We start from the raw sequence: 25,000 nt of genomic DNA, 5'->3' as shown, positions 1-25,000 counted from the left end.
CAGAGTAATTTTCGTTTTTGGTTATTCTATAATCTAAGATATACCTAAATGACGCTTTCTAGGAATTTTTTTATTTTTATTTTTTTGCTTTCTAGGAAATTGATACCGAGCTCATCACAGACAAAATGGTGAGTGATTCCATTTGGGTGACTTTAAATAACAGCAACGATCCTCTAAAAAATATCATCACCAAAAAGGCCCTTAACAAATGTGCGCAACTTAACACAAAAATTTTAAACTTTTCTTACTTTACTTTAAATATCCATGAGCACGTTCAAAAACGCTTGCATCCTAACTTCCCACCATTCCACACTGACAAAGTTCTAAAGCTACAACAAAAAGATCCTGCTGCTTTTTGCTATGGCAGGTGAGAGCTGCTGGGATTCATTCTAAGATGCCACAATCTTTCATTCGAACCAGCCTTCTATGAACACAATTAATTTACTCCTAATTGTTACCTATCACACATTTCTTCCTTTCAGAATCCAGCGATAAGCCATGGGGACATGCACACTGATATCCACCTGGAGTCAATAGGCAAAGGTGACTGCAACCACCGTTATTCACTTTGCAGAGTTGGTTTCCTGAGAATAAAAGTGACAGTTCTTGTTGAGAATAGCTACATCTACAAGGCTCGAGCTCTCGCATCTACCACACTACTATCTCCTTTTAGTCCTTGAAGATACCACTTCCTCATTACGTAGGAAAGGCTTATTCTTTAATTGCGGCTCTGGATACAATACTTTTTGTCTAAACAATCTCACAAACAAACTGTCAGTATCAAGGAGTTGAAGATCATCCCACGATATATTAAAATGGCTAACATAAATCCATAACTCTACTTTTAGGGGATAAAAAGCCTAGAAAGTTCGGTTAGCTCAAACAGATTTCTTTGTAGAAAGCGGAGACTCTTTGTGCCTACTTGTGCACTCGTTCAGGGCTTCATAACTTACTTCCAATCTACCTATTTATGCTTGTGTAACAGTTTTGTTGAGTTGGAGGATTTGTCACGCATTATGAGTAAATCAAGAGGACGCTTTTCATTTCTTATAAGAGGGTTTATTTTGCTACTTGGGCAGTTCAGGGTGTCAGCAAAGCACTGGTGTTGACATCAACATCAGTCTCTGTCATACAGGTCATGATAACGACCAAGGGTGGTTGCATCGTTTCGGGATATATGTTAGCGAAAAGAGCTGGGATGTTTAGTACTTGCTGTATACGAGCCTTGTGATGCAAATCCATGAAAAGTTTGTTTTATTTTAATCTGTTTACCTGCAGATGCCGGTTGCCTTGAATTGTCGAGCAATGCAACGCCAAAAACCCGATCAGATGTCAAAATACCGAAACCACCTATGTAAGCTGCAGTTGTCCAATTAAGTCTTTCGATTGAGTCAGTGTTCCAGTCACTCCAGTACAAGATGTCATCGTACACAGTGAAATCAAAGGGGTGCATGTTAAAAATGGGATGAACGGGACTCGCCACTTGGCGTCTGTTGTTTCCATTCAAGTCGCATGAATCAATAGCGTCAATCCATGCGTCGATCCAGTAGACGCGATCTTCTGTATAATCGATAAAAATGCCATTTGGCCAGTACTGGCTGGAGTTTTGAAGGTTAACGAGCACTATTCGATCTAGCCCTGCCAGGCTGGCTCTTTCGATTTTGGGACTATGAAAACTCCAGTCGGTCCAGAACATCAACCTTAAAAAATAAACCGGAAAAACCGGGCATATTGATTAGATCCAATCACTAGCATTAAGTAAATAATTTATGATCAATACATCTATCACTAATGACATCCCAACGACCAATTATGGTTAGAGTAATGGAATTTCAAAGAGGCAAACACTCACCCTTTCTTTGGATAAAGTGCAATTCCACGAGGGTTGTACACTTGCGATGCAAAGAGTATCTTCCGTTGATTTCCATCTGATGAAGCAACTTCCACCCTGCTATTACTGTAGTCTGCCCAGTATATTAAACCGCTCTCCCATTCTACCGCAAGACCATCGATAATGCCGAGATTGTCTGTAATAATGTCCTCGATTATCCCAGTGGTCAGGTTCATACGTTGAATAATTCGTTGGTTAATATCGCTCCAGTAAATCGTTTTCTCTTTAACGTGGACATCCAGAGCAACTGCGCGGCTGAGGTTTGCTGCAAAGTTAACTGTTCTGGAGGAAGTTAATTCTATTGCGTTGATCTCGGAAGTCGCACTATAAATCAGACAAGGTTCCGAGCAGCCGGCTTTTATTCCTGAAAAAGATATGAGTGAAAGTGTTGAAGCCGTTGCTATGGACACCTCTTTCAATTCAAATGAAATTAATACTGTAACCTGCAAAGGATATCTACATGATCTAGAGAATGCAAGGTAAGACAGCGAGTTCACCATATTTGGCCACATTCCCATAAAAATGATTTGAAATATTTCATTACTTCCTTTTCATGCTACGTTTTTACTTTAAAGACGACACCTTATTGTGCCGTTGGTGTGAACGTGGAATGCTCGGTCATGATAACAACACACGAAAATATTCTTGGTAGCACCAGCTTGATCTAAATGAGATTTCAGGTAATTATCATAGCGCACAGGGATTCGTTCGCTCTCTTACCATGATTCCAACGGATATGATATCGTTTCCGTGGAAAGAACGCTACGGAGAAGTTCTTTATCATTAGGGTGCTATGACACTCGTATGCACGTTTTCTCAAATTTAACAGTTCCAGTTCCTTGCATTGCTGGTAGCGACGAAAGCTCTTTGAGAGCATACCCAAGGTCAAGACGAGCGTTCTTTACTGTTGTTTTGTTTTCGATTTGATAAGTAAGAGCTGCTAACTTGCATTCAAAAATGCTACATTTTCTATCAAACCAGCGTTCCATGAAGACAATCAAATGACTCGTAATTGTTACCTGTCACACATTTCCTCCCATCAGAGTCCAGCGATAAGCCATGGGGACATGCACACTGATATCCACCTGGAGTCAATAGGCAAAGGTGACTGCAACCACCGTTATTCACTTTGCAGAGTTGGTTTCCTGAGAATAAAAGTGACAGTTCTTGTTGAGAATAGCTACATCTACAAGGCTCGAGCTCTCGCATCTACCACACTACTATCTCCTTTTAGTCCTTGAAGATACCACTTCCTCATTACGTAGGAAAGGCTTATCCTTTAATTGCGGCTCTGGATACAATACTTTTTGTCTAAACAATCTCACAAACAAACTGTCAGTATCAAGGAGTTGAAGATCATCCCACGATATATTAAAATGGCTAACATAAATCCATAACTCTACTTTTAGGGGATAAAAAGCCTAGAAAGTTCGGTTAGCTCAAACAGATTTCTTTGTAGAAAGCGGAGACTCTTTGTGCCTACTTGTGCACTCGTTCAGGGCTTCATAACTTACTTCCAATCTACCTATTTATGCTTGTGTAACAGTTTTGTTGAGTTGGAGGATTTGTCACGCATTATGAGTAAATCAAGAGGACGCTTTTCATTTCTTATAAGAGGGTTTATTTTGCTACTTGGGCAGTTCAGGGTGTCAGCAAAGCACTGGTGTTGACATCAACATCAGTCTCTGTCATACAGGTCATGATAACGACCAAGGGTGGTTGCATCGTTTCGGGATATATGTTAGCGAAAAGAGCTGGGATGTTTAGTACTTGCTGTATACGAGCCTTGTGATGCAAATCCATGAAAAGTTTGTTTTATTTTAATCTGTTTACCTGCAGATGCCGGTTGCCTTGAATTGTCGAGCAATGCAACGCCAAAAACCCGATCAGATGTCAAAATACCGAAACCACCTATGTAAGCTGCAGTTGTCCAATTAAGTCTTTCGATTGAGTCAGTGTTCCAGTCACTCCAGTACAAGATGTCATCGTACACAGTGAAATCAAAGGGGTGCATGTTAAAAATGGGATGAACGGGACTCGCCACTTGGCGTCTGTTGTTTCCATTCAAGTCGCATGAATCAATAGCGTCAATCCATGCGTCGATCCAGTAGACGCGATCTTCTGTATAATCGATAAAAATGCCATTTGGCCAGTACTGGCTGGAGTTTTGAAGGTTAACGAGCACTATTCGATCTAGCCCTGCCAGGCTGGCTCTTTCGATTTTGGGACTATGAAAACTCCAGTCGGTCCAGAACATCAACCTTAAAAAATAAACCGGAAAAACCGGGCATATTGATTAGATCCAATCACTAGCATTAAGTAAATAATTTATGATCAATACATCTATCACTAATGACATCCCAACGACCAATTATGGTTAGAGTAATGGAATTTCAAAGAGGCAAACACTCACCCTTTCTTTGGATAAAGTGCAATTCCACGAGGGTTGTACACTTGCGATGCAAAGAGTATCTTCCGTTGATTTCCATCTGATGAAGCAACTTCCACCCTGCTATTACTGTAGTCTGCCCAGTATATTAAACCGCTCTCCCATTCTACCGCAAGACCATCGATAATGCCGAGATTGTCTGTAATAATGTCCTCGATTATCCCAGTGGTCAGGTTCATACGTTGAATAATTCGTTGGTTAATATCGCTCCAGTAAATCGTTTTCTCTTTAACGTGGACATCCAGAGCAACTGCGCGGCTGAGGTTTGCTGCAAAGTTAACTGTTCTGGAGGAAGTTAATTCTATTGCGTTGATCTCGGAAGTCGCACTATAAATCAGACAAGGTTCCGAGCAGCCGGCTTTTATTCCTGAAAAAGATATGAGTGAAAGTGTTGAAGCCGTTGCTATGGACACCTCTTTCAATTCAAATGAAATTAATACTGTAACCTGCAAAGGATATCTACATGATCTAGAGAATGCAAGGTAAGACAGCGAGTTCACCATATTTGGCCACATTCCCATAAAAATGATTTGAAATATTTCATTACTTCCTTTTCATGCTACGTGTTTACTTTAAAGACGACACCTTATTGTGCCGTTGGTGTGAACGTGGAATGCTCGGTCATGATAACAAGACACGAAAATATTCTTGGTAGCACCAGCTTGATCTAAATGAGATTTCAGGTAATTATCATAGCGCACAGGGATTCGTTCGCTCTCTTACCATGATTCCAACGGATATGATATCGTTTCCGTGGAAAGAACGCTACGGAGAAGTTCTTTATCATTAGGGTGCTATGACACTCGTATGCACGTTTTCTCAAATTTAACAGTTCCAGTTCCTTGCATTGCTGGTAGCGACGAAAGCTCTTTGAGAGCATACCCAAGGTCAAGACGAGCGTTCTTTACTGTTGTTTTGTTTTCGATTTGATAAGTAAGAGCTGCTAACTTGCATTCAAAAATGCTACATTTTCTATCAAACCAGCGTTCCATGAAGACAATCAAATGACTCGTAATTGTTACCTGTCACACATTTCCTCCCATCAGAGTCCAGCGATAAGCCATGGGGACATGCACACTGATATCCACCTGGAGTCAATAGGCAAAGGTGACTGCAACCACCGTTATTCACTTTGCAGAGTTGGTTTCCTGAGAATAAAAGTGACAGTTCTTGTTGAGAATAGCTACATCTACAAGGCTCGAGCTCTCGCATCTACCACACTACTATCTCCTTTTAGTCCTTGAAGATACCACTTCCTCATTACGTAGGAAAGGCTTATCCTTTAATTGCGGCTCTGGATACAATACTTTTTGTCTAAACAATCTCACAAACAAACTGTCAGTATCAAGGAGTTGAAGATCATCCCACGATATATTAAAATGGCTAACATAAATCCATAACTCTACTTTTAGGGGATAAAAAGCCTAGAAAGTTCGGTTAGCTCAAACAGATTTCTTTGTAGAAAGCGGAGACTCTTTGTGCCTACTTGTGCACTCGTTCAGGGCTTCATAACTTACTTCCAATCTACCTATTTATGCTTGTGTAACAGTTTTGTTGAGTTGGAGGATTTGTCACGCATTATGAGTAAATCAAGAGGACGCTTTTCATTTCTTATAAGAGGGTTTATTTTGCTACTTGGGCAGTTCAGGGTGTCAGCAAAGCACTGGTGTTGACATCAACATCAGTCTCTGTCATACAGGTCATGATAACGACCAAGGGTGGTTGCATCGTTTCGGGATATATGTTAGCGAAAAGAGCTGGGATGTTTAGTACTTGCTGTATACGAGCCTTGTGATGCAAATCCATGAAAAGTTTGTTTTATTTTAATCTGTTTACCTGCAGATGCCGGTTGCCTTGAATTGTCGAGCAATGCAACGCCAAAAACCCGATCAGATGTCAAAATACCGAAACCACCTATGTAAGCTGCAGTTGTCCAATTAAGTCTTTCGATTGAGTCAGTGTTCCAGTCACTCCAGTACAAGATGTCATCGTACACAGTGAAATCAAAGGGGTGCATGTTAAAAATGGGATGAACGGGACTCGCCACTTGGCGTCTGTTGTTTCCATTCAAGTCGCATGAATCAATAGCGTCAATCCATGCGTCGATCCAGTAGACGCGATCTTCTGTATAATCGATAAAAATGCCATTTGGCCAGTACTGGCTGGAGTTTTGAAGGTTAACGAGCACTATTCGATCTAGCCCTGCCAGGCTGGCTCTTTCGATTTTGGGACTATGAAAACTCCAGTCGGTCCAGAACATCAACCTTAAAAAATAAACCGGAAAAACCGGGCATATTGATTAGATCCAATCACTAGCATTAAGTAAATAATTTATGATCAATACATCTATCACTAATGACATCCCAACGACCAATTATGGTTAGAGTAATGGAATTTCAAAGAGGCAAACACTCACCCTTTCTTTGGATAAAGTGCAATTCCACGAGGGTTGTACACTTGCGATGCAAAGAGTATCTTCCGTTGATTTCCATCTGATGAAGCAACTTCCACCCTGCTATTACTGTAGTCTGCCCAGTATATTAAACCGCTCTCCCATTCTACCGCAAGACCATCGATAATGCCGAGATTGTCTGTAATAATGTCCTCGATTATCCCAGTGGTCAGGTTCATACGTTGAATAATTCGTTGGTTAATATCGCTCCAGTAAATCGTTTTCTCTTTAACGTGGACATCCAGAGCAACTGCGCGGCTGAGGTTTGCTGCAAAGTTAACTGTTCTGGAGGAAGTTAATTCTATTGCGTTGATCTCGGAAGTCGCACTATAAATCAGACAAGGTTCCGAGCAGCCGGCTTTTATTCCTGAAAAAGATATGAGTGAAAGTGTTGAAGCCGTTGCTATGGACACCTCTTTCAATTCAAATGAAATTAATACTGTAACCTGCAAAGGATATCTACATGATCTAGAGAATGCAAGGTAAGACAGCGAGTTCACCATATTTGGCCACATTCCCATAAAAATGATTTGAAATATTTCATTACTTCCTTTTCATGCTACGTGTTTACTTTAAAGACGACACCTTATTGTGCCGTTGGTGTGAACGTGGAATGCTCGGTCATGATAACAAGACACGAAAATATTCTTGGTAGCACCAGCTTGATCTAAATGAGATTTCAGGTAATTATCATAGCGCACAGGGATTCGTTCGCTCTCTTACCATGATTCCAACGGATATGATATCGTTTCCGTGGAAAGAACGCTACGGAGAAGTTCTTTATCATTAGGGTGCTACGACACTCGTATGCACGTTTTCTCAAATTTAACAGTTCCAGTTCCTTGCATTGCTGGTAGCGACGAAAGCTCTTTGAGAGCATACCCAAGGTCAAGACGAGCGTTCTTTACTGTTGTTTTGTTTTCGATTTGATAAGTAAGAGCTGCTAACTTGCATTCAAAAATGCTACATTTTCTATCAAACCAGCGTTCCATGAAGACAATCAAATGACTCGTAATTGTTACCTGTCACACATTTCCTCCCATCAGAGTCCAGCGATAAGCCATGGGGACATGCACACTGATATCCACCTGGAGTCAATAGGCAAAGGTGACTGCAACCACCGTTATTCACTTTGCAGAGTTGGTTTCCTGAGAATAAAAGTGACAGTTCTTGTTGAGAATAGCTACATCTACAAGGCTCGAGCTCTCGCATCTACCACACTACTATCTCCTTTTAGTCCTTGAAGATACCACTTCCTCATTACGTAGGAAAGGCTTATCCTTTAATTGCGGCTCTGGATACAATACTTTTTGTCTAAACAATCTCACAAACAAACTGTCAGTATCAAGGAGTTGAAGATCATCCCACGATATATTAAAATGGCTAACATAAATCCATAACTCTACTTTTAGGGGATAAAAAGCCTAGAAAGTTCGGTTAGCTCAAACAGATTTCTTTGTAGAAAGCGGAGACTCTTTGTGCCTACTTGTGCACTCGTTCAGGGCTTCATAACTTACTTCCAATCTACCTATTTATGCTTGTGTAACAGTTTTGTTGAGTTGGAGGATTTGTCACGCATTATGAGTAAATCAAGAGGACGCTTTTCATTTCTTATAAGAGGGTTTATTTTGCTACTTGGGCAGTTCAGGGTGTCAGCAAAGCACTGGTGTTGACATCAACATCAGTCTCTGTCATACAGGTCATGATAACGACCAAGGGTGGTTGCATCGTTTCGGGATATATGTTAGCGAAAAGAGCTGGGATGTTTAGTACTTGCTGTATACGAGCCTTGTGATGCAAATCCATGAAAAGTTTGTTTTATTTTAATCTGTTTACCTGCAGATGCCGGTTGCCTTGAATTGTCGAGCAATGCAACGCCAAAAACCCGATCAGATGTCAAAATACCGAAACCACCTATGTAAGCTGCAGTTGTCCAATTAAGTCTTTCGATTGAGTCAGTGTTCCAGTCACTCCAGTACAAGATGTCATCGTACACAGTGAAATCAAAGGGGTGCATGTTAAAAATGGGATGAACGGGACTCGCCACTTGGCGTCTGTTGTTTCCATTCAAGTCGCATGAATCAATAGCGTCAATCCATGCGTCGATCCAGTAGACGCGATCTTCTGTATAATCGATAAAAATGCCATTTGGCCAGTACTGGCTGGAGTTTTGAAGGTTAACGAGCACTATTCGATCTAGCCCTGCCAGGCTGGCTCTTTCGATTTTGGGACTATGAAAACTCCAGTCGGTCCAGAACATCAACCTTAAAAAATAAACCGGAAAAACCGGGCATATTGATTAGATCCAATCACTAGCATTAAGTAAATAATTTATGATCAATACATCTATCACTAATGACATCCCAACGACCAATTATGGTTAGAGTAATGGAATTTCAAAGAGGCAAACACTCACCCTTTCTTTGGATAAAGTGCAATTCCACGAGGGTTGTACACTTGCGATGCAAAGAGTATCTTCCGTTGATTTCCATCTGATGAAGCAACTTCCACCCTGCTATTACTGTAGTCTGCCCAGTATATTAAACCGCTCTCCCATTCTACCGCAAGACCATCGATAATGCCGAGATTGTCTGTAATAATGTCCTCGATTATCCCAGTGGTCAGGTTCATACGTTGAATAATTCGTTGGTTAATATCGCTCCAGTAAATCGTTTTCTCTTTAACGTGGACATCCAGAGCAACTGCGCGGCTGAGGTTTGCTGCAAAGTTAACTGTTCTGGAGGAAGTTAATTCTATTGCGTTGATCTCGGAAGTCGCACTATAAATCAGACAAGGTTCCGAGCAGCCGGCTTTTATTCCTGAAAAAGATATGAGTGAAAGTGTTGAAGCCGTTGCTATGGACACCTCTTTCAATTCAAATGAAATTAATACTGTAACCTGCAAAGGATATCTACATGATCTAGAGAATGCAAGGTAAGACAGCGAGTTCACCATATTTGGCCACATTCCCATAAAAATGATTTGAAATATTTCATTACTTCCTTTTCATGCTACGTGTTTACTTTAAAGACGACACCTTATTGTGCCGTTGGTGTGAACGTGGAATGCTCGGTCATGATAACAAGACACGAAAATATTCTTGGTAGCACCAGCTTGATCTAAATGAGATTTCAGGTAATTATCATAGCGCACAGGGATTCGCTCTCTTACCATGATTCCAACGGATATGATATCGTTTCCGTGGAAAGAACGCTACGGAGAAGTTCTTTATCATTAGGGTGCTATGACACTCGTATGCACGTTTTCTCAAATTTAACAGTTCCAGTTCCTTGCATTGCTGGTAGCGACGAAAGCTCTTTGAGAGCATACCCAAGGTCAAGACGAGCGTTCTTTACTGTTGTTTTGTTTTCGATTTGATAAGTAAGAGCTGCTAACTTGCATTCAAAAATGCTACATTTTCTATCAAACCAGCGTTCCATGAAGACAATCAAATGACTCGTAATTGTTACCTGTCACACATTTCCTCCCATCAGAGTCCAGCGATAAGCCATGGGGACATGCACACTGATATCCACCTGGAGTCAATAGGCAAAGGTGACTGCAACCACCGTTATTCACTTTGCAGAGTTGGTTTCCTGAGAATAAAAGTGACAGTTCTTGTTGAGAATAGCTACATCTACAAGGCTCGAGCTCTCGCATCTACCACACTACTATCTCCTTTTAGTCCTTGAAGATACCACTTCCTCATTACGTAGGAAAGGCTTATCCTTTAATTGCGGCTCTGGATACAATACTTTTTGTCTAAACAATCTCACAAACAAACTGTCAGTATCAAGGAGTTGAAGATCATCCCACGATATATTAAAATGGCTAACATAAATCCATAACTCTACTTTTAGGGGATAAAAAGCCTAGAAAGTTCGGTTAGCTCAAACAGATTTCTTTGTAGAAAGCGGAGACTCTTTGTGCCTACTTGTGCACTCGTTCAGGGCTTCATAACTTACTTCCAATCTACCTATTTATGCTTGTGTAACAGTTTTGTTGAGTTGGAGGATTTGTCACGCATTATGAGTAAATCAAGAGGACGCTTTTCATTTCTTATAAGAGGGTTTATTTTGCTACTTGGGCAGTTCAGGGTGTCAGCAAAGCACTGGTGTTGACATCAACATCAGTCTCTGTCATACAGGTCATGATAACGACCAAGGGTGGTTGCATCGTTTCGGGATATATGTTAGCGAAAAGAGCTGGGATGTTTAGTACTTGCTGTATACGAGCCTTGTGATGCAAATCCATGAAAAGTTTGTTTTATTTTAATCTGTTTACCTGCAGATGCCGGTTGCCTTGAATTGTCGAGCAATGCAACGCCAAAAACCCGATCAGATGTCAAAATACCGAAACCACCTATGTAAGCTGCAGTTGTCCAATTAAGTCTTTCGATTGAGTCAGTGTTCCAGTCACTCCAGTACAAGATGTCATCGTACACAGTGAAATCAAAGGGGTGCATGTTAAAAATGGGATGAACGGGACTCGCCACTTGGCGTCTGTTGTTTCCATTCAAGTCGCATGAATCAATAGCGTCAATCCATGCGTCGATCCAGTAGACGCGATCTTCTGTATAATCGATAAAAATGCCATTTGGCCAGTACTGGCTGGAGTTTTGAAGGTTAACGAGCACTATTCGATCTAGCCCTGCCAGGCTGGCTCTTTCGATTTTGGGACTATGAAAACTCCAGTCGGTCCAGAACATCAACCTTAAAAAATAAACCGGAAAAACCGGGCATATTGATTAGATCCAATCACTAGCATTAAGTAAATAATTTATGATCAATACATCTATCACTAATGACATCCCAACGACCAATTATGGTTAGAGTAATGGAATTTCAAAGAGGCAAACACTCACCCTTTCTTTGGATAAAGTGCAATTCCACGAGGGTTGTACACTTGCGATGCAAAGAGTATCTTCCGTTGATTTCCATCTGATGAAGCAACTTCCACCCTGCTATTACTGTAGTCTGCCCAGTATATTAAACCGCTCTCCCATTCTACCGCAAGACCATCGATAATGCCGAGATTGTCTGTAATAATGTCCTCGATTATCCCAGTGGTCAGGTTCATACGTTGAATAATTCGTTGGTTAATATCGCTCCAGTAAATCGTTTTCTCTTTAACGTGGACATCCAGAGCAACTGCGCGGCTGAGGTTTGCTGCAAAGTTAACTGTTCTGGAGGAAGTTAATTCTATTGCGTTGATCTCGGAAGTCGCACTATAAATCAGACAAGGTTCCGAGCAGCCGGCTTTTATTCCTGAAAAAGATATGAGTGAAAGTGTTGAAGCCGTTGCTATGGACACCTCTTTCAATTCAAATGAAATTAATACTGTAACCTGCAAAGGATATCTACATGATCTAGAGAATGCAAGGTAAGACAGCGAGTTCACCATATTTGGCCACATTCCCATAAAAATGATTTGAAATATTTCATTACTTCCTTTTCATGCTACGTGTTTACTTTAAAGACGACACCTTATTGTGCCGTTGGTGTGAACGTGGAATGCTCGGTCATGATAACAACACACGAAAATATTCTTGGTAGCACCAGCTTGATCTAAATGAGATTTCAGGTAATTATCATAGCGCACAGGGATTCGCTCTCTTACCATGATTCCAACGGATATGATATCGTTTCCGTGGAAAGAACGCTACGGAGAAGTTCTTTATCATTAGGGTGCTATGACACTCGTATGCACGTTTTCTCAAATTTAACAGTTCCAGTTCCTTGCATTGCTGGTAGCGACGAAAGCTCTTTGAGAGCATACCCAAGGTCAAGACGAGCGTTCTTTACTGTTGTTTTGTTTTCGATTTGATAAGTAAGAGCTGCTAACTTGCATTCAAAAATGCTACATTTTCTATCAAACCAGCGTTCCATGAAGACAATCAAATGACTCGTAATTGTTACCTGTCACACATTTCCTCCCATCAGAGTCCAGCGATAAGCCATGGGGACATGCACACTGATATCCACCTGGAGTCAATAGGCAAAGGTGACTGCAACCACCGTTATTCACTTTGCAGAGTTGGTTTCCTGAGAATAAAAGTGACAGTTCTTGTTGAGAATAGCTACATCTACAAGGCTCGAGCTCTCGCATCTACCACACTACTATCTCCTTTTAGTCCTTGAAGATACCACTTCCTCATTACGTAGGAAAGGCTTATCCTTTAATTGCGGCTCTGGATACAATACTTTTTGTCTAAACAATCTCACAAACAAACTGTCAGTATCAAGGAGTTGAAGATCATCCCACGATATATTAAAATGGCTAACATAAATCCATAACTCTACTTTTAGGGGATAAAAAGCCTAGAAAGTTCGGTTAGCTCAAACAGATTTCTTTGTAGAAAGCGGAGACTCTTTGTGCCTACTTGTGCACTCGTTCAGGGCTTCATAACTTACTTCCAATCTACCTATTTATGCTTGTGTAACAGTTTTGTTGAGTTGGAGGATTTGTCACGCATTATGAGTAAATCAAGAGGACGCTTTTCATTTCTTATAAGAGGGTTTATTTTGCTACTTGGGCAGTTCAGGGTGTCAGCAAAGCACTGGTGTTGACATCAACATCAGTCTCTGTCATACAGGTCATGATAACGACCAAGGGTGGTTGCATCGTTTCGGGATATATGTTAGCGAAAAGAGCTGGGATGTTTAGTACTTGCTGTATACGAGCCTTGTGATGCAAATCCATGAAAAGTTTGTTTTATTTTAATCTGTTTACCTGCAGATGCCGGTTGCCTTGAATTGTCGAGCAATGCAACGCCAAAAACCCGATCAGATGTCAAAATACCGAAACCACCTATGTAAGCTGCAGTTGTCCAATTAAGTCTTTCGATTGAGTCAGTGTTCCAGTCACTCCAGTACAAGATGTCATCGTACACAGTGAAATCAAAGGGGTGCATGTTAAAAATGGGATGAACGGGACTCGCCACTTGGCGTCTGTTGTTTCCATTCAAGTCGCATGAATCAATAGCGTCAATCCATGCGTCGATCCAGTAGACGCGATCTTCTGTATAATCGATAAAAATGCCATTTGGCCAGTACTGGCTGGAGTTTTGAAGGTTAACGAGCACTATTCGATCTAGCCCTGCCAGGCTGGCTCTTTCGATTTTGGGACTATGAAAACTCCAGTCGGTCCAGAACATCAACCTTAAAAAATAAACCGGAAAAACCGGGCATATTGATTAGATCCAATCACTAGCATTAAGTAAATAATTTATGATCAATACATCTATCACTAATGACATCCCAACGACCAATTATGGTTAGAGTAATGGAATTTCAAAGAGGCAAACACTCACCCTTTCTTTGGATAAAGTGCAATTCCACGAGGGTTGTACACTTGCGATGCAAAGAGTATCTTCCGTTGATTTCCATCTGATGAAGCAACTTCCACCCTGCTATTACTGTAGTCTGCCCAGTATATTAAACCGCTCTCCCATTCTACCGCAAGACCATCGATAATGCCGAGATTGTCTGTAATAATGTCCTCGATTATCCCAGTGGTCAGGTTCATACGTTGAATAATTCGTTGGTTAATATCGCTCCAGTAAATCGTTTTCTCTTTAACGTGGACATCCAGAGCAACTGCGCGGCTGAGGTTTGCTGCAAAGTTAACTGTTCTGGAGGAAGTTAATTCTATTGCGTTGATCTCGGAAGTCGCACTATAAATCAGACAAGGTTCCGAGCAGCCGGCTTTTATTCCTGAAAAAGATATGAGTGAAAGTGTTGAAGCCGTTGCTATGGACACCTCTTTCAATTCAAATGAAATTAATACTGTAACCTGCAAAGGATATCTACATGATCTAGAGAATGCAAGGTAAGACAGCGAGTTCACCATATTTGGCCACATTCCCATAAAAATGATTTGAAATATTTCATTACTTCCTTTTCATGCTACGTGTTTACTTTAAAGACGACACCTTATTGTGCCGTTGGTGTGAACGTGGAATGCTCGGTCATGATAACAAGACACGAAAATATTCTTGGTAGCACCAGCTTGATCTAAATGAGATTTCAGGTAATTATCATAGCGCACAGGGATTCGCTCTCTTACCATGATTCCAACGGATATGATATCGTTTCCGTGGAAAGAACGCTACGGAGAAGTTCTTTATCATTAGGGTGCTATGACACTCGTATGCACGTTTTCTCAAATTTAACAGTTCCAGTTCCTTGCATTGCTGGTAGCGACGAAAGCTCTTTGAGAGCATACCCAAGGTCAAGACGAGCGTTCTTTACTGTTGTTTTGTTTTCGATTTGATAAGTAAGAGCTGCTAACTTGCATTCAAAAATGCTACATTTTCTATCAAACCAGCGTTCCATGAAGACAATCAAATGACTCGTAATTGTTACCTGTCACACATTTCCTCCCATCAGAGTCCAGCGATAAGCCATGGGGACATGCACACTGATATCCACCTGGAGTCAATAGGCAAAGGTGACTGCAACCACCGTTATTCACTTTGCAGAGTTGGTTTCCTGAGAATAAAAGTGACAGTTCTTGTTGAGAATAGCTACATCTACAAGGCTCGAGCTCTCGCATCTACCACACTACTATCTCCTTTTAGTCCTTGAAGATACCACTTCCTCATTACGTAGGAAAGGCTTATCCTTTAATTGCGGCTCTGGATACAATACTTTTTGTCTAAACAATCTCACAAACAAACTGTCAGTATCAAGGAGTTGAAGATCATCCCACGATATATTAAAATGGCTAACATAAATCCATAACTCTACTTTTAGGGGATAAAAAGCCTAGAAAGTTCGGTTAGCTCAAACAGATTTCTTTGTAGAAAGCGGAGACTCTTTGTGCCTACTTGTGCACTCGTTCAGGGCTTCATAACTTACTTCCAATCTACCTATTTATGCTTGTGTAACAGTTTTGTTGAGTTGGAGGATTTGTCACGCATTATGAGTAAATCAAGAGGACGCTTTTCATTTCTTATAAGAGGGTTTATTTTGCTACTTGGGCAGTTCAGGGTGTCAGCAAAGCACTGGTGTTGACATCAACATCAGTCTCTGTCATACAGGTCATGATAACGACCAAGGGTGGTTGCATCGTTTCGGGATATATGTTAGCGAAAAGAGCTGGGATGTTTAGTACTTGCTGTATACGAGCCTTGTGATGCAAATCCATGAAAAGTTTGTTTTATTTTAATCTGTTTACCTGCAGATGCCGGTTGCCTTGAATTGTCGAGCAATGCAACGCCAAAAACCCGATCAGATGTCAAAATACCGAAACCACCTATGTAAGCTGCAGTTGTCCAATTAAGTCTTTCGATTGAGTCAGTGTTCCAGTCACTCCAGTACAAGATGTCATCGTACACAGTGAAATCAAAGGGGTGCATGTTAAAAATGGGATGAACGGGACTCGCCACTTGGCGTCTGTTGTTTCCATTCAAGTCGCATGAATCAATAGCGTCAATCCATGCGTCGATCCAGTAGACGCGATCTTCTGTATAATCGATAAAAATGCCATTTGGCCAGTACTGGCTGGAGTTTTGAAGGTTAACGAGCACTATTCGATCTAGCCCTGCCAGGCTGGCTCTTTCGATTTTGGGACTATGAAAACTCCAGTCGGTCCAGAACATCAACCTTAAAAAATAAACCGGAAAAACCGGGCATATTGATTAGATCCAATCACTAGCATTAAGTAAATAATTTATGATCAATACATCTATCACTAATGACATCCCAACGACCAATTATGGTTAGAGTAATGGAATTTCAAAGAGGCAAACACTCACCCTTTCTTTGGATAAAGTGCAATTCCACGAGGGTTGTACACTTGCGATGCAAAGAGTATCTTCCGTTGATTTCCATCTGATGAAGCAACTTCCACCCTGCTATTACTGTAGTCTGCCCAGTATATTAAACCGCTCTCCCATTCTACCGCAAGACCATCGATAATGCCGAGATTGTCTGTAATAATGTCCTCGATTATCCCAGTGGTCAGGTTCATACGTTGAATAATTCGTTGGTTAATATCGCTCCAGTAAATCGTTTTCTCTTTAACGTGGACATCCAGAGCAACTGCGCGGCTGAGGTTTGCTGCAAAGTTAACTGTTCTGGAGGAAGTTAATTCTATTGCGTTGATCTCGGAAGTCGCACTATAAATCAGACAAGGTTCCGAGCAGCCGGCTTTTATTCCTGAAAAAGATATGAGTGAAAGTGTTGAAGCCGTTGCTATGGACACCTCTTTCAATTCAAATGAAATTAATACTGTAACCTGCAAAGGATATCTACATGATCTAGAGAATGCAAGGTAAGACAGCGAGTTCACCATATTTGGCCACATTCCCATAAAAATGATTTGAAATATTTCATTACTTCCTTTTCATGCTACGTGTTTACTTTAAAGACGACACCTTATTGTGCCGTTGGTGTGAACGTGGAATGCTCGGTCATGATAACAAGACACGAAAATATTCTTGGTAGCACCAGCTTGATCTAAATGAGATTTCAGGTAATTATCATAGCGCACAGGGATTCGCTCTCTTACCATGATTCCAACGGATATGATATCGTTTCCGTGGAAAGAACGCTACGGAGAAGTTCTTTATCATTAGGGTGCTATGACACTCGTATGCACGTTTTCTCAAATTTAACAGTTCCAGTTCCTTGCATTGCTGGTAGCGACGAAAGCTCTTTGAGAGCATACCCAAGGTCAAGACGAGCGTTCTTTACTGTTGTTTTGTTTTCGATTTGATAAGTAAGAGCTGCTAACTTGCATTCAAAAATGCTACATTTTCTATCAAACCAGCGTTCCATGAAGACAATCAAATGACTCGTAATTGTTACCTGTCACACATTTCCTCCCATCAGAGTCCAGCGATAAGCCATGGGGACATGCACACTGATATCCACCTGGAGTCAATAGGCAAAGGTGACTGCAACCACCGTTATTCACTTTGCAGAGTTGGTTTCCTGAGAATAAAAGTGACAGTTCTTGTTGAGAATAGCTACATCTACAAGGCTCGAGCTCTCGCATCTACCACACTACTATCTCCTTTTAGTCCTTGAAGATACCACTTCCTCATTACGTAGGAAAGGCTTATCCTTTAATTGCGGCTCTGGATACAATACTTTTTGTCTAAACAATCTCACAAACAAACTGTCAGTATCAAGGAGTTGAAGATCATCCCACGATATATTAAAATGGCTAACATAAATCCATAACTCTACTTTTAGGGGATAAAAAGCCTAGAAAGTTCGGTTAGCTCAAACAGATTTCTTTGTAGAAAGCGGAGACTCTTTGTGCCTACTTGTGCACTCGTTCAGGGCTTCATAACTTACTTCCAATCTACCTATTTATGCTTGTGTAACAGTTTTGTTGAGTTGGAGGATTTGTCACGCATTATGAGTAAATCAAGAGGACGCTTTTCATTTCTTATAAGAGGGTTTATTTTGCTACTTGGGCAGTTCAGGGTGTCAGCAAAGCACTGGTGTTGACATCAACATCAGTCTCTGTCATACAGGTCATGATAACGACCAAGGGTGGTTGCATCGTTTCGGGATATATGTTAGCGAAAAGAGCTGGGATGTTTAGTACTTGCTGTATACGAGCCTTGTGATGCAAATCCATGAAAAGTTTGTTTTATTTTAATCTGTTTACCTGCAGATGCCGGTTGCCTTGAATTGTCGAGCAATGCAACGCCAAAAACCCGATCAGATGTCAAAATACCGAAACCACCTATGTAAGCTGCAGTTGTCCAATTAAGTCTTTCGATTGAGTCAGTGTTCCAGTCACTCCAGTACAAGATGTCATCGTACACAGTGAAATCAAAGGGGTGCATGTTAAAAATGGGATGAACGGGACTCGCCACTTGGCGTCTGTTGTTTCCATTCAAGTCGCATGAATCAATAGCGTCAATCCATGCGTCGATCCAGTAGACGCGATCTTCTGTATAATCGATAAAAATGCCATTTGGCCAGTACTGGCTGGAGTTTTGAAGGTTAACGAGCACTATTCGATCTAGCCCTGCCAGGCTGGCTCTTTCGATTTTGGGACTATGAAAACTCCAGTCGGTCCAGAACATCAACCTTAAAAAATAAACCGGAAAAACCGGGCATATTGATTAGATCCAATCACTAGCATTAAGTAAATAATTTATGATCAATACATCTATCACTAATGACATCCCAACGACCAATTATGGTTAGAGTAATGGAATTTCAAAGAGGCAAACACTCACCCTTTCTTTGGATAAAGTGCAATTCCACGAGGGTTGTACACTTGCGATGCAAAGAGTATCTTCCGTTGATTTCCATCTGATGAAGCAACTTCCACCCTGCTATTACTGTAGTCTGCCCAGTATATTAAACCGCTCTCCCATTCTACCGCAAGACCATCGATAATGCCGAGATTGTCTGTAATAATGTCCTCGATTATCCCAGTGGTCAGGTTCATACGTTGAATAATTCGTTGGTTAATATCGCTCCAGTAAATCGTTTTCTCTTTAACGTGGACATCCAGAGCAACTGCGCGGCTGAGGTTTGCTGCAAAGTTAACTGTTCTGGAGGAAGTTAATTCTATTGCGTTGATCTCGGAAGTCGCACTATAAATCAGACAAGGTTCCGAGCAGCCGGCTTTTATTCCTGAAAAAGATATGAGTGAAAGTGTTGAAGCCGTTGCTATGGACACCTCTTTCAATTCAAATGAAATTAATACTGTAACCTGCAAAGGATATCTACATGATCTAGAGAATGCAAGGTAAGACAGCGAGTTCACCATATTTGGCCACATTCCCATAAAAATGATTTGAAATATTTCATTACTTCCTTTTCATGCTACGTGTTTACTTTAAAGACGACACCTTATTGTGCCGTTGGTGTGAACGTGGAATGCTCGGTCATGATAACAAGACACGAAAATATTCTTGGTAGCACCAGCTTGATCTAAATGAGATTTCAGGTAATTATCATAGCGCACAGGGATTCGCTCTCTTACCATGATTCCAACGGATATGATATCGTTTCCGTGGAAAGAACGCTACGGAGAAGTTCTTTATCATTAGGGTGCTATGACACTCGTATGCACGTTTTCTCAAATTTAACAGTTCCAGTTCCTTGCATTGCTGGTAGCGACGAAAGCTCTTTGAGAGCATACCCAAGGTCAAGACGAGCGTTCTTTACTGTTGTTTTGTTTTCGATTTGATAAGTAAGAGCTGCTAACTTGCATTCAAAAATGCTACATTTTCTATCAAACCAGCGTTCCATGAAGACAATCAAATGACTCGTAATTGTTACCTGTCACACATTTCCTCCCATCAGAGTCCAGCGATAAGCCATGGGGACATGCACACTGATATCCACCTGGAGTCAATAGGCAAAGGTGACTGCAACCACCGTTATTCACTTTGCAGAGTTGGTTTCCTGAGAATAAAAGTGACAGTTCTTGTTGAGAATAGCTACATCTACAAGGCTCGAGCTCTCGCATCTACCACACTACTATCTCCTTTTAGTCCTTGAAGATACCACTTCCTCATTACGTAGGAAAGGCTTATCCTTTAATTGCGGCTCTGGATACAATACTTTTTGTCTAAACAATCTCACAAACAAACTGTCAGTATCAAGGAGTTGAAGATCATCCCACGATATATTAAAATGGCTAACATAAATCCATAACTCTACTTTTAGGGGATAAAAAGCCTAGAAAGTTCGGTTAGCTCAAACAGATTTCTTTGTAGAAAGCGGAGACTCTTTGTGCCTACTTGTGCACTCGTTCAGGGCTTCATAACTTACTTCCAATCTACCTATTTATGCTTGTGTAACAGTTTTGTTGAGTTGGAGGATTTGTCACGCATTATGAGTAAATCAAGAGGACGCTTTTCATTTCTTATAAGAGGGTTTATTTTGCTACTTGGGCAGTTCAGGGTGTCAGCAAAGCACTGGTGTTGACATCAACATCAGTCTCTGTCATACAGGTCATGATAACGACCAAGGGTGGTTGCATCGTTTCGGGATATATGTTAGCGAAAAGAGCTGGGATGTTTAGTACTTGCTGTATACGAGCCTTGTGATGCAAATCCATGAAAAGTTTGTTTTATTTTAATCTGTTTACCTGCAGATGCCGGTTGCCTTGAATTGTCGAGCAATGCAACGCCAAAAACCCGATCAGATGTCAAAATACCGAAACCACCTATGTAAGCTGCAGTTGTCCAATTAAGTCTTTCGATTGAGTCAGTGTTCCAGTCACTCCAGTACAAGATGTCATCGTACACAGTGAAATCAAAGGGGTGCATGTTAAAAATGGGATGAACGGGACTCGCCACTTGGCGTCTGTTGTTTCCATTCAAGTCGCATGAATCAATAGCGTCAATCCATGCGTCGATCCAGTAGACGCGATCTTCTGTATAATCGATAAAAATGCCATTTGGCCAGTACTGGCTGGAGTTTTGAAGGTTAACGAGCACTATTCGATCTAGCCCTGCCAGGCTGGCTCTTTCGATTTTGGGACTATGAAAACTCCAGTCGGTCCAGAACATCAACCTTAAAAAATAAACCGGAAAAACCGGGCATATTGATTAGATCCAATCACTAGCATTAAGTAAATAATTTATGATCAATACATCTATCACTAATGACATCCCAACGACCAATTATGGTTAGAGTAATGGAATTTCAAAGAGGCAAACACTCACCCTTTCTTTGGATAAAGTGCAATTCCACGAGGGTTGTACACTTGCGATGCAAAGAGTATCTTCCGTTGATTTCCATCTGATGAAGCAACTTCCACCCTGCTATTACTGTAGTCTGCCCAGTATATTAAACCGCTCTCCCATTCTACCGCAAGACCATCGATAATGCCGAGATTGTCTGTAATAATGTCCTCGATTATCCCAGTGGTCAGGTTCATACGTTGAATAATTCGTTGGTTAATATCGCTCCAGTAAATCGTTTTCTCTTTAACGTGGACATCCAGAGCAACTGCGCGGCTGAGGTTTGCTGCAAAGTTAACTGTTCTGGAGGAAGTTAATTCTATTGCGTTGATCTCGGAAGTCGCACTATAAATCAGACAAGGTTCCGAGCAGCCGGCTTTTATTCCTGAAAAAGATATGAGTGAAAGTGTTGAAGCCGTTGCTATGGACACCTCTTTCAATTCAAATGAAATTAATACTGTAACCTGCAAAGGATATCTACATGATCTAGAGAATGCAAGGTAAGACAGCGAGTTCACCATATTTGGCCACATTCCCATAAAAATGATTTGAAATATTTCATTACTTCCTTTTCATGCTACGTGTTTACTTTAAAGACGACACCTTATTGTGCCGTTGGTGTGAACGTGGAATGCTCGGTCATGATAACAAGACACGAAAATATTCTTGGTAGCACCAGCTTGATCTAAATGAGATTTCAGGTAATTATCATAGCGCACAGGGATTCGCTCTCTTACCATGATTCCAACGGATATGATATCGTTTCCGTGGAAAGAACGCTACGGAGAAGTTCTTTATCATTAGGGTGCTATGACACTCGTATGCACGTTTTCTCAAATTTAACAGTTCCAGTTCCTTGCATTGCTGGTAGCGACGAAAGCTCTTTGAGAGCATACCCAAGGTCAAGACGAGCGTTCTTTACTGTTGTTTTGTTTTCGATTTGATAAGTAAGAGCTGCTAACTTGCATTCAAAAATGCGACATTTTCTATCAAACCAGCGTTCCATGAAGACAATCAAGTGTCTCGTAATTGTTACCTGTCACACATTTCCTCCCATCAGAGTCCAGCGATAAGCCATGGGGACATGCACACTGATATCCACCTGGAGTCAATAGGCAAAGGTGACTGCAACCACCGTTATTCACTTTGCAGAGTTGGTTTCCTGAGAATAAAAGTGACAGTTCTTGTTGAGAATAGCTACATCTACAAGGCTCGAGCTCTCGCATCTACCACACTACTATCTCCTTTTAGTCCTTGAAGATACCACTTCCTCATTACGTAGGAAAGGCTTATCCTTTAATTGCGGCTCTGGATACAATACTTTTTGTCTAAACAATCTCACAAACAAACTGTCAGTATCAAGGAGTTGAAGATCATCCCACGATATATTAAAATGGCTAACATAAAACCATAACTCTACTTTTAGGGGATAAAAAGCCTAGAAAGTTCGCTTAGCTCAAACAGATTTCTTTGTAGAAAGCGGAGACTCTTTGTGCCTACTTGTGCACTGGTTCAGGGCTTCATAACTTACTTCCAATCTACCTATTTATGCTTGTGTAACAGTTTTGTTGAATTGGAGGATTTGTCACGCATTATGAGTAAATCAAGAGGACGCTTTTCATTTCTTATAAGAGGGTTTATTTTGCTACTTGGGCAGTTCAGGGTGTCAGCAAAGCACTGGTGTTGACATCAACATCAGTCTCTGTCATACAGGTCATGATAACGACCAAGGGTGGTTGCATCCTTTCGGGATATATGTTAGCGAAAAGAGCTGGGATGTTTAGTACTTGCTGTATACGAGCCTTGTGATGCAAATCCATGAAAAGTTTGTTTTATTTTAATCTGTTTACCTGCAGATGCTGGTTGCCTTGAATTGTCGAGCAATGCAACGCCAAAAACCCGATCAGATGTCAAAATGCCGAAACCACCTATGTAAGCTGCAGTTGTCCAATTAAGTCTTTCGATTGAGTCAGTGTTCCAGTCACTCCAGTACAAGATGTCATCGTACACAGTGAAATCAAAGGGGTGCATGTTAAAAATGGGATGAACGGGACTCGCCACTTGGCGTCTGTTGTTTCCATTCAAGTCGCATGAATCAATAGCGTCAATCCATGCGTCGATCCAGTAGACGCGATCTTCTGTATAATCGATAAAAATGCCATTTGGCCAGTACTGGCTGGAGTTTTGAAGGTTAACGAGCACTATTCGATCTAGCCCTGCCAGGCTGGCTCTTTCGATTTTGGGACTATGAAAACTCCAGTCGGTCCAGAACATTAACCTTAAAAAATAAACCGGAAAAACCGGGCATATTGATTAGATCCAATCACTACAAGAAGTTGCAAAAATAGTGGAGACACTTTACCTTTTTGGGGCGTTATTAATTTCCCTATTATCTCATACACTGCAGCGCCCCTCCCCTCCTAATCAGTGTTGCTAGAAAGACAAAAAAATGTTGGGAACTTAAGCAGTCAACATTGAAAGTGGGAGCGGGGAGAGGAAGTGGGATAGGTTTAAATTCTAGATACGGCGGGCATTGGAAGCTAGAAAAGGTGTTTTTGAATGAAAGTGTCTCCACAATTTTGCAACTTGTTGTAGCATTAAGTAAATAATTTATGATCAATACATCCATCACTAATGACATAACAACGACCAATTATGGTTAGAGTAATGGATTTTCAAAGAGGCAAACACTCACCCTTTCTTTGGATAAAGTGTAATTCCACGAGGGTTGTACACTTGCGATGCAAAGAGTATCTTCCGTTGATTTCCATCTAATGAAGCAACTTCCACCCTGCTATTACTGTAGTCTGCCCAGTAAATTAAATCGCTCTCCCATTCTACCGCAAGACCATCGATAATGCCGAGATTGTCTGTAATAATGTCCTCGATTATCCCAGTGGTCAGGTTCATACGTTGAATAATTCGTTGGTTAATATCGCTCCAGTAAATCGTTTTTTCTTTGACGTGGACATCCAGAGCAACTGCGCGGCTGAGGTTTGCTGCAAAGTTAACTGATCTGGAAGAAGATAACTCTATTGCGTTGATCTCTGAAGTTGCACTGTAAATTAAGCATGGTTCGGAGCAACCGGCTTCTATTCCTGAAAACAACGTAATTATTATTTCTCTACACTATCTGGAAGTACATGTTAATATGGCAGACTCACGTTTGCACGACTTTATTTGACTTTATTTTGCTTGCGTGTTGAAGGAAAATTATTTAATTTTTAACCATTATGTCGGTTGAGCTACAACTTCATTTCTAAAAATTTTATTTTCTTAGAGCCCCTCCTAGTAACTCTTGTGGAGACTGTGGACAGGTGATTGGGAAGGACATAACTGCTGATTCATGAAAAGTCCTTCCCCTGTTTTTTGGAAAATTTATTTTTCCTTGATTAATGGGGTATCTTGTAGGCCCGTAAGGGTCATGCTGGTGTATTTATTTTTTGCAAGTCGAGAATTTCCTATCTTGACTCATATCGCGAGATCTCGACTTATTAGCTTTCCAAGCCATTCATGGCCTCGCGCATAGTTACA

General features: G+C 41.0%; 4 protein-coding genes across 4 annotated transcripts in view; all 4 read right to left on the bottom strand.

Moving 5' to 3' along the window:
- The window catches only part of LOC137993638 (low-density lipoprotein receptor-related protein 4-like), a 23,748-nt gene extending 9,778 nt beyond the window's left edge, over positions 1-13,970 (bottom strand). Inside the window, exons 1-17 of the mRNA XM_068839600.1 lie at positions 13,525-13,970; positions 12,711-12,836; positions 11,657-12,059; positions 11,077-11,504; positions 10,263-10,388; positions 9,209-9,611; positions 8,629-9,056; positions 7,815-7,940; positions 6,757-7,159; positions 6,177-6,604; positions 5,363-5,488; positions 4,305-4,707; positions 3,725-4,152; positions 2,911-3,036; positions 1,853-2,255; positions 1,273-1,700; positions 459-584 (exon numbers count right to left, since the gene is read on the bottom strand). Coding sequence (XP_068695701.1) covers positions 459-584; positions 1,273-1,700; positions 1,853-2,255; positions 2,911-3,036; positions 3,725-4,152; positions 4,305-4,707; positions 5,363-5,488; positions 6,177-6,604; positions 6,757-7,159; positions 7,815-7,940; positions 8,629-9,056; positions 9,209-9,611; positions 10,263-10,388; positions 11,077-11,504; positions 11,657-12,059; positions 12,711-12,836; positions 13,525-13,948 — 5,335 coding nt within the window. The 5' untranslated portion in view covers positions 13,949-13,970. The remainder of the gene's footprint in view (positions 1-458; positions 585-1,272; positions 1,701-1,852; positions 2,256-2,910; positions 3,037-3,724; positions 4,153-4,304; positions 4,708-5,362; positions 5,489-6,176; positions 6,605-6,756; positions 7,160-7,814; positions 7,941-8,628; positions 9,057-9,208; positions 9,612-10,262; positions 10,389-11,076; positions 11,505-11,656; positions 12,060-12,710; positions 12,837-13,524) is intronic.
- Positions 13,971-14,100: 130 nt separating this feature from the next.
- On the bottom strand, positions 14,101-16,418 carry LOC137993646 (low-density lipoprotein receptor-related protein 6-like). The gene is made up of 3 exons (XM_068839612.1): positions 15,973-16,418; positions 15,159-15,284; positions 14,101-14,507 (listed from the first exon to the last, which is right to left on the bottom strand). The coding sequence occupies exons 1-3, from the start codon at positions 16,394-16,396 to the stop codon at positions 14,101-14,103; spliced, it is 957 nt and encodes a 318-aa protein (XP_068695713.1). The 5' UTR covers positions 16,397-16,418.
- A 130-nt stretch (positions 16,419-16,548) lies between these two features.
- LOC137991857 (low-density lipoprotein receptor-related protein 6-like) lies at positions 16,549-21,314 on the bottom strand. The gene is made up of 6 exons (XM_068836892.1): positions 20,869-21,314; positions 20,055-20,180; positions 18,999-19,403; positions 18,421-18,867; positions 17,607-17,732; positions 16,549-16,955 (listed from the first exon to the last, which is right to left on the bottom strand). Exons 1-6 carry the CDS (start codon positions 21,290-21,292, stop codon positions 16,549-16,551), a joined length of 1,935 nt encoding a protein of 644 aa, XP_068692993.1. The 5' UTR covers positions 21,293-21,314.
- Positions 21,315-21,444: 130 nt separating this feature from the next.
- LOC137993643 (low-density lipoprotein receptor-related protein 6-like) overlaps positions 21,445-25,000 on the bottom strand; it is a 27,569-nt gene continuing 24,013 nt past the window's right edge. The window contains exons 3-6 of the mRNA XM_068839606.1: positions 24,162-24,564; positions 23,317-23,744; positions 22,503-22,628; positions 21,445-21,851 (exon numbers count right to left, since the gene is read on the bottom strand). Of these exons, the coding sequence (XP_068695707.1) occupies positions 21,445-21,851; positions 22,503-22,628; positions 23,317-23,744; positions 24,162-24,564 (1,364 nt within the window). The remainder of the gene's footprint in view (positions 21,852-22,502; positions 22,629-23,316; positions 23,745-24,161; positions 24,565-25,000) is intronic.

This window comes from Montipora foliosa, chromosome 2, assembly GCF_036669935.1.
Source record: "Montipora foliosa isolate CH-2021 chromosome 2, ASM3666993v2, whole genome shotgun sequence".
Taxonomy (NCBI): Eukaryota; Metazoa; Cnidaria; class Anthozoa; order Scleractinia; family Acroporidae; genus Montipora; species Montipora foliosa.
This window is presented reverse-complemented; position numbering and strand designations above follow the sequence as displayed.

Bases quoted from the DNA above. Each gene is read 5' to 3' on its own strand.
- LOC137993646 (XM_068839612.1), bottom strand. From the start codon at position 16,396: ATGTTCTGGACCGACTGGAGTTTTCATAGTCCCAAAATCGAAAGAGCC. The intron at 15,285-15,972 runs GTAAACAGATTA...TTTTATTCTCAG, and splicing joins AAGGCAACCGGCATCTGCAG to GAAACCAACTCTGCAAAGTG. The intron at 14,508-15,158 runs GTAACAATTACG...TATCTTTTTCAG, and splicing joins TGGGAGGAAATGTGTGACAG to GAATAAAAGCCGGCTGCTCG.
- LOC137991857 (XM_068836892.1), bottom strand. From the start codon at position 21,292: ATGTTCTGGACCGACTGGAGTTTTCATAGTCCCAAAATCGAAAGAGCC. The intron at 20,181-20,868 runs GTAAACAGATTA...TTTTATTCTCAG, and splicing joins AAGGCAACCGGCATCTGCAG to GAAACCAACTCTGCAAAGTG. The intron at 17,733-18,420 runs GTAAACAGATTA...TTTTATTCTCAG, and splicing joins AAGGCAACCGGCATCTGCAG to GAAACCAACTCTGCAAAGTG.